Below are 12,490 nucleotides of genomic sequence, written 5' to 3'. Positions count from 1 at the left end.
AAGGAAGTATCTGTCCTTTGAAATGCTGGTCTTCTCAGAGTCATTGGCAGCTTTTTAACTGATTTTGAGAAGGCTCTTTTTTAAAAAAAAACACTCAACTGTCTGCTTCCTTTCAAGTACTCAGCAAAGAATGCTGGAATGGTCCAGCACTCTTGCTGACTTTTTAGGAGGTTTCTCTTACATGTTCAAAACATTACAACAACAACAACAAGAACAACAACAACAAAGCGTCTAGAAAACAGTGTTCTGGGAAGCAAGTTCTGTAATTTAATGGCGTATTCAAATTTTGGTTGAAAAAATTCCAGTCCTTTCTGGGGCAGAATGTCATTCTCAGGTAACACAGAGGTGATGTCTTTGAAGTCAGCAAGACAGTTTAATGTGCATATAAGTGAAGTCAACAAGTTTATTCTAGTCTTTAAAATTACACATGTACTTGCATGTAGCTACTGTGATCATTGTGTTTTTGTAGCTGCATTTTGGTAATGGCATTGTACTGAATTTGCCACAATAAAAGAGAGAATTTTTGCTTAGCATAGCTCTGTATCTGAAAACAAAAAGAATAAAACAACTCTCTATACCCGAAGCTATACCCTTGTTAAAGTTCCAGGAAGGGTTTAAAATAAAAAGATCAAATTTAAAGGCTATCCTTAATACGGGATTTAAAAGCCAATATTTTGTCTTAGATCTGTGTGGCTCTATTAGAAAATACATTTGGAACAAAGCAAAAGAGCATAAAATATGCACTTCTGCACTGCACTCTATGTAAATGATTTTTCTAAAGGCAGACAGGAAGGTTCAAAGAGCTGATAATGCTGTCTCCAACTTCTAAACCACCACTTCAAAAATCAGCTTCTATTGCTAAGGATCAAAAATATTATTATCTTAAAGTGATTTGGTGACCCGTATAAAAAGACAAGTATTCTCAAGCCTGACCTTTAGTAAACATACAAAGCATTAACCTCTACCTCTGAAATCCTTCCTGAAAATCTCAGCAGAGAAACCATGAAACCCAGGAGCTGCACACTTTTAAGGCAATGGAGGGAATCTGGCACACATAATCCTGCTGCCCTTGTTCCATGGAAACCCATAAAAGTTCAGGTTTTGCTGCTGTCCTATACAGTAATTTGTACAAGCATCTAGTAAATTTATGTCTTTCTTTCAAACAAAAAAAAGGAGAAAATACCTAACAGTGACTGACACCTTGGTAAGGCACTAAGATTATTCAAATTGCTTGTATACTCACAGTATGATTTCCATATTGGAGGCTGGTATTCTTCAGCATCTAAAATAGAAACAAAAAGGGAGAAAGAAGTCAGTCATTTGGCCACTGGGTCAAACTGTCAGCATGCATTTTTCTGCTGAGAGACCTCTCCTTGTCAGCAAAATTCACATTTCTTTCCCAAGAGAGATGATAGCCTATTTACAGTACAGTTTGCTATGTGAGAGAAGAATACAAATTTCAACCACTTGTGGATCCAATGTGCTTTTCCCAAATTATTCAACTGTAAAAGAAATTAATTTTTTACCGATTTGCACTAATCACCAGTTTTTTCAAAATAATTAACTGGGCTGGTAACTACATTATTTATTTGCTTTACCTGGCATGATAAACACATAAATCACTACTGGTTTTCAATGTGTTTTCTAACCCATTAGTTAGATTTGAAAATGAGCATCAATGAATAACACACACTGTGGCTAAAAAGATGCACAGCTCAGGTTGGACTCAGATGCACAGACCTGACAGTTTCAATGAAAGCCAACTACACTTCTTGAATCCATATATAACTGGCATATTTTCCAGAAGCTGAATCAACAATGTGAAAAAGACAGAAAATGGAAAGACTGCAAAACCTGCCATTACAAACAGGTTACATTATTCTAACATTATTGACTAAAGGGGCACAAAGAGTTGGTGTTTTTTTCTTAGTGACCTCTCCACAGGGAGGTTTCCAGCTCTCTGCAAGAAAGCCAATTGCTGTAACCCACAGAAATCCCAGCAGGAGCCAAGCTGGAGCAGAAGGAGCAACACCAGTGACAAAGGGTGAGGTACTGGGGACTAGTTTGGCTCTGAACTGTCATGCTGCCAAAAACTTTAAAGTCATTTACCATGGGTATGTCATTAACTTGCCAAAACTCTGCAGGTTAATTAAGGTATTTGTTATTTACTAAACTTCTACTTAAGTTATGCTAATACAATTCAATTATAGTTGCATAGCTCATGCTCCTTGTCTATTTACACATACACAGCTACTTTAAATATATCCCTGCAAAAGTCTGTTTACTAGGAATTTTAATCACTAACTACCATCTGCCACTTTTAACTCTATTGTTTTAGAAGAGGATAAATCTAGCAACAATCACAGTTACTGCCTGGAATAGCACCCTGCAACAATTTATAGATATATTGGTTGGGAAACCCATTCAGTTTCAGTTTCAACTGAATCCACCTCTCAACTTTAGCAAAGTTCAAAATACTCCCAGACTAACAGAGTTATACTGTGCTGTGGCAATCCAAGAGTAATTAGCTTCCAAGTTCATTATACAGAAGACTTATTTTAAATTGTATGAGGCTATTCATGAGACAAATGAAATTTATTCATAATAGAAATACTTTTTTCTCTTCTCAAATTGTAATAGTATTATGTCGCTCTGTTTTTCCCCCCATACATCTATTGCTTCACATATAGTTTACCACAACACCATAATATTGTGTATTAAATTCTTCTGTCAATACTTCTGTGCTACTGCAAGAGAGTTTCTGAATCTCTTTCTTCACGTACTATATTTTTTCAATAGAAGAAACACTGAGATAATGCAAACATCTTATTATCGATACTTGTGACTTCAGATAAGGAAGTAATAGTGGGAGAAACAATGAAAAATCAATGATTATCAGTTGTTGCTTTAGTCTTCCCAATTAATTAAAAAGTGCACAGTAAATTCAACAGTGCAAGCTGATGTACAAGTGGCCATAAAGCGCTTCGTTAGCTGGAGACAGACTGAAAGTGAGGAAACACTGTGGCCAAAATGGAGAATCATCCAGGAGATAAATCACAATACAAAACTCCCAATGATTGCATTTGATTTGTCACAGTTATGAATCTGTCAGCCTCAATAGCTCAAACAATTCTAAAAGACAACACACTCAGAGGAAACCCACGTGTCACCAGCTCCACGTTCACCATTACTGGTGAGGTACTGCCACATCCTCTGTGATCCCTTCAGCTGAAAGCATGTCCCTAAATCACAGGGAACAAAATGCCATAGTGATAGTACTAATACAGTTTATTGTCAAGCTATTTGACGGCACTTGTTTGTAGGGAAATAAAGAATAATTAGTTTAAATACAACTTGGAGACAAGGGTCATGGTTGAGGATCAGGGAGAGGTCTAATGGAACCCAGATAGAAACATCTTTCTTCCTTTGTGGCAGGAAGCTGCTGAACCCCTGTTTAAACAACTCTTATCATTGTATTGGTAAAGTCTTAGGACTGCCATCCTGGTTGACTAGATTAGACTGAACTTCAACCGTTCTTAAGTCAGAGGTCAAAAGAGCCAAATCCTGCCCAAGCAGATTTGATAACTACTATCTGCCCTTTTTGAAATTTCTGTTCTTCTGTATTTTGTTATTCCTCTGTATTACACAGCAGCTTTACTCATTAAATTTTGTTCCACTCTCCACCGCTAGACTTTAAACAGCACTTCAGGCTCACAGAAATTAACAATACAAGTTTGGGTGGTTGGCTCAGTTACTACGGGACACCTCTACACACAGCCTGTGCTTTCAGTTCTGCACATGGTAATGGTTTCAGCAAGGGCAACAGACCTCAGTTTTGAGCCACTTAGCAAAACTCAGTCAATCAGTCAATCAATCAATCAATCAATCAGACTTGGCACAAATGACAAACGTCCTGCATTGACATCTCATGAAATGATATCCCTCATATGAACTTTGATCATAATGACTATCAAAACTGTGACTGGCAGCGTGGGGAATAGGGTTCACTGAGATACTCTCAGGTGATAAGACAGGGTCTTTTCTATTGCTCTTTTCTTGAAAGGTTCATATTTTCTACAGTGCCTTCTTGTCTAGATTCAGAAAATGTGCCAGCTAAAGTTGAAAGAAGTTGTCAAAGGAGACAAGATGAGTAACAGCTCTGAAAAACCCAACAAAATATCCCAATGTCATCTGTGACATACTTTTATGAATGTCAGCATAAGAAAAACTCCCTGTAAAAGAATTACACAATGTCCAGTAAAGGTATTTTTAAAACTATTTTAAGTCTTCTCAAAACTGTATCATAAATGACCTTGGCAAAACCAGAAAACCTTGGAGTATTTACTGCAAAGACTAGGACTGGCAAAAAAAGCATGAGAGACTTCCACAAATAATATTATAGGCAATACTGTTAACTAAAATGTTTGAAACATACCAGCTAAGAAAATTAATATTTATTAAACCTAAAAAAGCACTAGAAGTCAGTTGTATGTTAAACAGAAGGGCAGAAGGAATGCAAAATGCTGACTCTTGAGGAATATTACAGCTATGAGAAGATTTCTCATAATACAAAATTGACAAAATAGATATTGGAGAAAATTGTGAAACCAAAAATGATACTTGGAACTGGAAAATGGTACTAAGAAAAAAAAAAAAAGGTTATTTCTTCAGTTTATTTGATTTACTCTTCACGGAGCAGAGAAGATGAAAAAGATCTTAGGAAAAAATACTTTCCTACAGTAAAGGGAGGACTGACAAGTTGGCAAAGCTTTAAGCAGAGAGATAAAAAAGTAAAACTACACAAGACTTTATTTAGAGAAATAGGAAGACAGAACACAGTACTATTGCCAACAGTGGGCAGTAAAGGGTTAATACATGACTCAGAGCCATTCTTAAGCAATTTCTGAGAAATGATCTTACTTTAAGTATATAGTAAATAAAGTCATCCATGGACTTCAACCCTTGCTCTTCTCTGGGCCTGGCCCTGTGCCAAAGTGACACCTTTCTGGACGTAGTTGTGAAAGACACAGAAATGACAGAATTGCTTTTTACTACTTCCTGGTGCTTTGTGAAAATGATGATGTCATGCCAACACGTGTGGGTCTGTGCTACCAGCACTGGGGCTGATTTGGCTAAAGCAGACCTAATAGGAAACTAAGTTCAAAGTGATTCTTCTGACTCTCATGACTGGTAATGCACTGAAAAGCACAAACTCAGTTTTACAGGAAAGCCCACAAATTACACCACAGGAATCAAATATTTATGACTTATAAGTGGCATTTCTAAGCATAAGAAAAACAGCAAAAAATATCCATACTGTAGCTCCATGTCATGTCCAGTTCTAGATACGCTAAAAAGTATCAGTGATTCCCATGACAGTAAAGAGCTAAGCAGACTAGCAGCAGGACAGCTACCAAAGTGGAACTGTCATTATTTCCTGATTTCTTATAGTCTTTATGAAAAAAAGAGTAAAGATTTTCTTTTTTTTGCCTTTGTCCTTACTAAAGTATTATAAAAAAATATTTTGTAGTTCACCTTGGAAGAACTGCATCAGCCTGGATTCTCTGCCACCATTGTCTGAATTTTGGACTTCCTTTCCAGTAACAACTAATTTTAAGACTATGACCTGCATGTGCAAGGAAAGACACTTGTGTGTGAGGAAAAGCCAATCTGGAAGCCACTGGTTTACTGGCAGAGTGAAGATAAATGATTCACCGGATGAACAAGTCTAGTTACTAATTTTTTTAATCTTCTATTGTTATTTTAGGACCAAGACTAATAATTACGAGTGTTTTAATGCCCTTCGTATATTTCCTTTAAAGAGCTTTTTCACAGGTTTACCACATACACTTTCATATTTATTGCTTTGTTTCCAAAACATTGTTAGCATATATTATTAAATACATTTTTCTTATTTTTATATATGTAATTATATATAGAATAGAAGACAGCAGAGAAAGAGCTTCTGTTTAAGATAAACAGTGTTTGCACTCTTTCTGGACATGGCTTTTTAATATTTTTCTTGGTACAGACAGAATTTTATTATTCAATTTACAATAACATGGATTGCCATCACAGAGCCACAGAATGATTGGGGTTGGAGGGGATGTGATCCAAACCCCCTTCTCAAGCATGACCACCTATAACCATGTCCAGACAGCTCCTGAGTATCTCCAAGGATGGAGAAGCACAACCCCACTGGCAACCTGTGCCAGTGTTTGGTAACTCTTACAGTGCAGAGGTGTTTCCTGATGTTCTGACAGAGCCTCCTGTGTTTCATTTTTGTGCCCATCACCACTGGTAGTGTCACTGGGCACCACTGAAAAGAGCTGGCTTTGTTCTCTTTGCACCCTCTCTTCAGATATTTATACACTTTGATAAGATTCCCCTGAGCCTTCTCTTCTCTGGGTCACACAGTCCCAGCTCGCTGAGCCTTTCCTGATAGGAGAGACCCTCCAGCCTTGCAATTCCTTTGCAGCCCTTTTTAAGAATTTCTCTGGCAGTTCCATAGTTCTCTTACACTGGAGAACCCAGCACTGGACACAGCAATTCAGTTGTGGCCTCAGCAGCATGAGCAGAGGGGGAGAATCACCCCTCCTTTGACCTGCTGGCAGTGCTGCTCCTAATTGCAGCCCAGGATCCCACCAGCCACCTTCAAGGGAAGGATACATTGCCGGCTCATTTTGAACTTGGGGTCCAACAGAACCCCCAGGTCCTTTTCTGCCAAGCAGCTCTCCAGGTGGGTGGTTCTTGGCATACACTGGTGGATGGAGACTAAAGTGAAAGAGCAATAAGGGGGCTTCTTTACAGGGCACCAGTTCTTTTCTGACACATAAATCATAGATCCATTACTCTGTGATTAGAAAAATACCAATTACAGAAGTTAATTTTTTTCTAATCTGATCCCCTACTGGCTAATCTTGTCCTGGTGAAGGACTGATTTAATTTATTTTGCCCTCTCAACAATTAATATATACACATACACAGCTACGTCACTTTGCAGTCATTCTGCAAACTGCTTTCAATTGGCACGTATTTCTATGTTTGATGGCACTCATTTGGCAAATACTTTGGACATCATGATGACTCCTATTACATATGGAAACTACCATTACAGGCACGTCTGACCACTCTATGAAAGAATATTCTTATTTTTAAAGATGCAAATAATCATACTGTCAAATAAGTCCCCCACTCTAATTCCTGAAAAGTCACTGCTACTGTTAAAAGCAAAATTAAATCTCTTGCAGTAAATAATTAGCAATGGAGCTGTTGAAATATTTCAGCATGTCAAAAACTCTGTTTAATGCTTCATTCAGAATGAATGGTTGCCCATGGAGGAGTGAGTAGTTGCCAGCTTTATCACCGAACTTTCTCATCACAAGTACATGGACAGCTAAAATATGGAATGAGACTTCAGTTCTTGTCTTAATGAGGCACTTTAGCTTTCAGCATAAGGTACAGAAATGATCAAACTGTTTACTTCCAACACAGTTCATAATTGGTGTATTAATTCAGATGATGGGCGCTTCCCACTGCGCTGCTCTCTCCTAAGAAAAAAAATTAAAAATCAGCGATAGTGTGTAATTTAAATGTCAAAAAAAGCTCACAAAAGGGGTGGAGTTCTCTCTCACACAGCAATTAGACTGAAACAGTAAGCTGTTAATAACCACAATATAAATTGACAGCTATTTTGTATCTTTTCCTTTTGCCTACCACAAACTTGCTATTAGAAGGCACTGCTCTGAAGGTAGATCATTTAGCCAGTTCTGTGAATCAGGGTCATTCCAAATTGTGTTCTCTCCGACTTTTGCTTCAGATTTCAAAACGGTATCTTTCCACTCACAGACAGCTGGTCAGTCCCTGCTTGCTTTTGTTTAATGCATGTGTCTGTTTTACTAAAATGCAGGTGAAAGATCATGCAAATAGGTAAACCTGATAATTTAAAAGAGTTACCAAGTATCAAATAAAATATGAGTTTGAAGTACATGAGTTATTAGGGACATACTCCAACAGATCACAAGAGATTTGAATGTTTTAAATTTACAGCTAAACTTCTATAACAAAATTATAAGGAACCATGTTCTGTAGCTGGTGAGTGGTGTTCAGCCAGCTATGGCCATCAGATTGGAGCAATATCCCATTAATTAAAAAATCTGCCTCTCTATTCTGCACAGATTTAAATATAATTAAAAGCATTGAAAATGCTTTTTTAAATTTGGAAGTTGAGGAAGAATAATCAGAGTTCACAATAGGAATAGGAGAAGTGGAAAAGGGACGGGTATCTGTACAGTTCTAGTTTTCAAACTCTCTTTAGGAGTCTAGTCTTTCTTAGGGCCCAAAAAATAGAATTAAACAAGCTCTTCCAGAGTGTAAATCCAAGAAGCTGACAGGGATCTAAGTAAGCTGATGAAAATGTTCCCAATGCTTTAAATATTTCCTGGGAAATATGCAAGATTTAAGAGTGCAGAGGAGTAATCACACTACCTAATCTTAGACAGGTAGGTCCTTTTTAATGCTGAATCACACTGAATCTATTGCCCTTGGATGTCATTTAAGAACCTCCACAATCTAAGTGTTCTGAAAGGTTTTTTCCCCACAGCAATAATGAAGAATTTCCTTATACAGATTATTAAAGATTGGAGTCTAAAAACTAGAAAGACAGACAATTAAAAATCATAAAAAATTATTTGCACCCTTCATTGTAAAAAAAAAATCTGTTGTCATTATTAGCTGCCATTAAATTTAATCTGGTCCCTAAAAATTACACCCAAATGATTGTTACCATTCTCTGTTTTAACACTGAGGCCAGTGTAACTAAAATCTAACACAGTTATTTTCACCTTTTCATGTTTTTACCCTACAGATCAGAGGCATCAAGGTATTAAAATGGGACCATCAGAGCTCTGCCTGACTGAGAGATTTCACATATTTTTAGGAATAAGCACATGACATAAGTTAAATCACATCACATTAGCAGACCTCCTGTCTTCCACAGATATTCTTTAGCTTCTAACTAATGACCAGTTAGTTCCTGGCTGAAAATCAAAACCAGATAATCAGCTGGCATATCTGAGCATAGTTCTGATGCAGGACAACTGTACAGGACATGGCAAAACATTTCCAGTGATTTACTTACTGCATCCTAAAACTCCCCCCCCCCACCACCATCTTCCAGCCAGTGATCCCTGGACTCAGCAAAGTTGACAGCATATGACAGAAATAACTAGAAGTTATAATAACTACAATAATGCCAAAGAATGGCATTAAAATGGTCACCATGAAGTATTTAAATTAGTACATTTATGTTGAAGTAGTGCCACCACATTCCCAGTTCCAGAAATTCACTCATACATTGACATGATACCCCTTTATCTGGTTTATCAAAAGAGCCAGCACATTCCCTGAAAACTTATTAACCTTTAGCAAAGTCCAAATCATTGCTTTTGGTAACTCTGTTAGTTTTGACATGAGTCATTTTATCATCTCTCCAAGCAAGGGCACAAGTGTTTGTCTGTTCAAGGATGTGAGGTGGTCCTAGTCCTGCAGCTGATTGTGTTGGCTGTTCATTTGCTTTTGGAGATCATACCCATCTGCCCCATGTAGCCCTGCATTTGCCCTTCTCTGGATACAAAAATATAAGCATTTCTTACTGAAAGGACTGAAACTGCATTCTTAGAATGGAATGGAAATCCACAGTGGCTATGCATATCCCAGGGACCTTAGTGAACTCTGTGGCCTAAAGACACCTTCAAGCCTTGGAAAATAAGAGATGAGAACTATCCTGTCATTCAGAGCAGGCATAATGATCTGCAGAAGAATAAAATCTTAGCAAATAATTAGATTTTACTTTGGCTTGCTTTTCAGGTCCTGTAGTATTGCTGCAGCATTTGCATCTCTACATTAAAACATGAAAAACAGGAAAAACACCACCCACCTGCAAAGCATATTTATCATTCCCACAGCTCTTGGGTAAAACTTGGAATAAATGGGATTCCTAGGGTAAGAAGCAGCACTGTACCTATATACCTCCCCTGTTAGAAAAATGTGACACTATTAATCACATTCTTTGGCGGGCAGTTTTAGGTAAGTGTATCAACTACATTCAAGGCCAATTGAATTATTATTTTACATGAAGTTTGTCTCTGAATCTTCAACTTTTCTAAGCAAATAGTTTGGATTAAGGCTAGGTATTACTGAGGCATCCACCTTCTCATCAAGTATGTTGTGCAGTTGAACAAACACTTCACAGGTATGTTCTGTTCTATCATCACCCACTGTTTAACTGATCTCCCACTACAGCTGCTCCTGCTCTTACTACTTTGGATCTGGACACTGGAGAAATGTTGACCTTCTCAAAATTCATTTCCATGAAAGTATGTTTACCCTGACAAGAATCTTATGTCTTAAAAAGATATATGTAACTACACCTTCTTCTCTGCAACATTAGCCATAAAATGATTACTAGTAGTATTTAAAATACTATAATGGAGTATTTGCCCTCAGAAGAATGTGGTTTATGTATTGTTTCCTTACTTGGGAGGAATTTTAAATTGAAAGTCTATAATTCTTCCAAGACCTTTTTATTACAGCCTGGCACTTTAACAGTTGATAATGAGTTCTTACAGTATCATACATTTACAAAACACCTTGTACGAAACCCTATAAAATTTAAAATACACTTAGGTCTTCCACAAGTTTTATCAAACTAACCAACAGGACTGTGCAAAATGTCCTGACGCCTGGGCATAGGTGAGACAATTCCTCTTTGCAAACTGCAATGTTGGCAGCATTTTCCCCAGAGAAACTTTGGCCAACGGCATGTCTGATGAGGCCAACTCCATGCCTCTGTAGCGTTTTCATTGTCAAATTAAAACCATTCCAAACTGGTGCTCATAGAACAACTGTATGAGTGTCTCCAGTGGCACTGAGTGAGAGAACAGAATTTAGCCACCCACAATGCATAAAGGAAGATGCAACTGCAGTCTGGATGACACCCCAGTTTCCTACTTTGCAAATTTTAAAGATGCAGACAGCAAAAGAATACCGTATTTAAGTGTCTTAGAATGCATGAAATTTCTTTACATGCTAAAAGTAGATCAAATAGAGTGGAAACAGTAATTCCTACATAAAAATGGATTTTGCTTCTGTGTAATCAGAGATAGGCTGGTTATTTTTACATAAATAAATTACAAGGGAAGAGAAAGCACAATTTTTCTCAGTAACTTTTCTGGAATTGTTCTTCACCCTTGTAAAAATAACAAATAAAATTTGTTTCTTACCCCACTTATCTTACAGAAAGACTCAGAAGATGGTAAAGCTAGTGCCTAAAAGCGCATCCATCATATCTTCGATCATAAAATCAGTCAGTGAGGAAAAAAATACCCTCTTCTATCCTGTTATTTTTAACGATACACCCAATTGCCACAATTCTGAGCAAACCCTCTAACTCATCCCCCTGAAACACTTTGTGTAAGGACAATTAATTATGAATAAGGTTATGGTTTGGGCACAACAGTATTTAATATATTTCATTACAAAGGCTCAGGGAAAAGAAGCAATAGTCATCAAAAGTTTTGCAAATGTATTTCCTGTAAGCTTCCAGCAGGTAAATAATAAACAATATTCAATACAACACCATTAAGCAAGTACACTTTCTTTCTACTGTGATTTATACCCTGAATGATAACGTTTAGACATAAAAATCCTCTTTTTTTTTTTCAGTGGGCCAGAATCAGCAGCTGATGTGTATGATCCAGTACAGTCTTCCCTTTAAACAGCAAATGAGTCAGAATTCTTTAAATGCCATAGCATAACCACAGCCTGGATGATGAAACCTGGCCAAATGCAAGGCAGAATTACAGAAGCTGTTTTGTCCTTGTGCCCAAGCTACAAGGGCTCACATGGAGGTACCAGTACTCTGGCAGATCAATACCTATGCACACAAAAAAGATGCTTTCCATCATTTGCTTCCCAGTAATGAAATCAAGGAGAGCTTTGTTCTTCTGATAACATACTGGTCTTCATCCAAGCAAGATTCAAGCTCAAGCATTCCATTACTCCCAAAGGACAAACGTGTGTCTACATGCTCAGAGGTTCAAAACTAACTAATGTTCTCTGGAGCACAGAGGGGAGAACAAAAAAAAAAATTCAAGCCTTTCCTTTGGAAAGATCTGGCAGATGTCCAAAGCAAAATGATGCCATTTTTTAAGCTAAGGGGAAGGGTTGGTGCTGAGCAAGAACTGCAAGTCTTAGTAGCAACCACCACTCTGCAGTTCTGCTCTCATCCTGGGAGACACGAAAGCTGGGTGAAAAGATGAGCTAATTCACTCACGTCCAGCATCACCAGAGCTAGGATGGTTATTTCATCTTGGAAATACACCAATACATGCGTATCTTTTTGGAAAAAGTTTTTCCTGCTTTTCCTGAATGTTCGTTATATCACACAGGAAAGCTGTCAGAGCTTGTCAGATCATTCTAGTAGCAAAAC

At 37.6% G+C, this 12,490-nt stretch overlaps 1 protein-coding gene across 1 annotated transcript in view; it reads right to left on the bottom strand.

Moving 5' to 3' along the window:
• CHN2 (chimerin 2) overlaps nucleotides 1–12,490 on the bottom strand; it is a 159,586-nt gene that overhangs the window by 91,902 nt on the left and 55,194 nt on the right. The window contains exon 2 of the mRNA XM_041411572.1: nucleotides 1,244–1,282. Coding sequence (XP_041267506.1) covers nucleotides 1,244–1,282 — 39 coding nt within the window. The remainder of the gene's footprint in view (nucleotides 1–1,243; nucleotides 1,283–12,490) is intronic.

Source organism: Onychostruthus taczanowskii, unplaced genomic scaffold, assembly GCF_017590055.1.
Source record: "Onychostruthus taczanowskii isolate IOZ18803 unplaced genomic scaffold, ASM1759005v1 scaffold36, whole genome shotgun sequence".
NCBI classification, from domain to species: Eukaryota; Metazoa; Chordata; class Aves; order Passeriformes; family Passeridae; genus Onychostruthus; species Onychostruthus taczanowskii.
The sequence above is the reverse complement of the archived record's forward strand: the minus strand, read 5'-3'. Positions and strand labels throughout refer to the sequence as shown.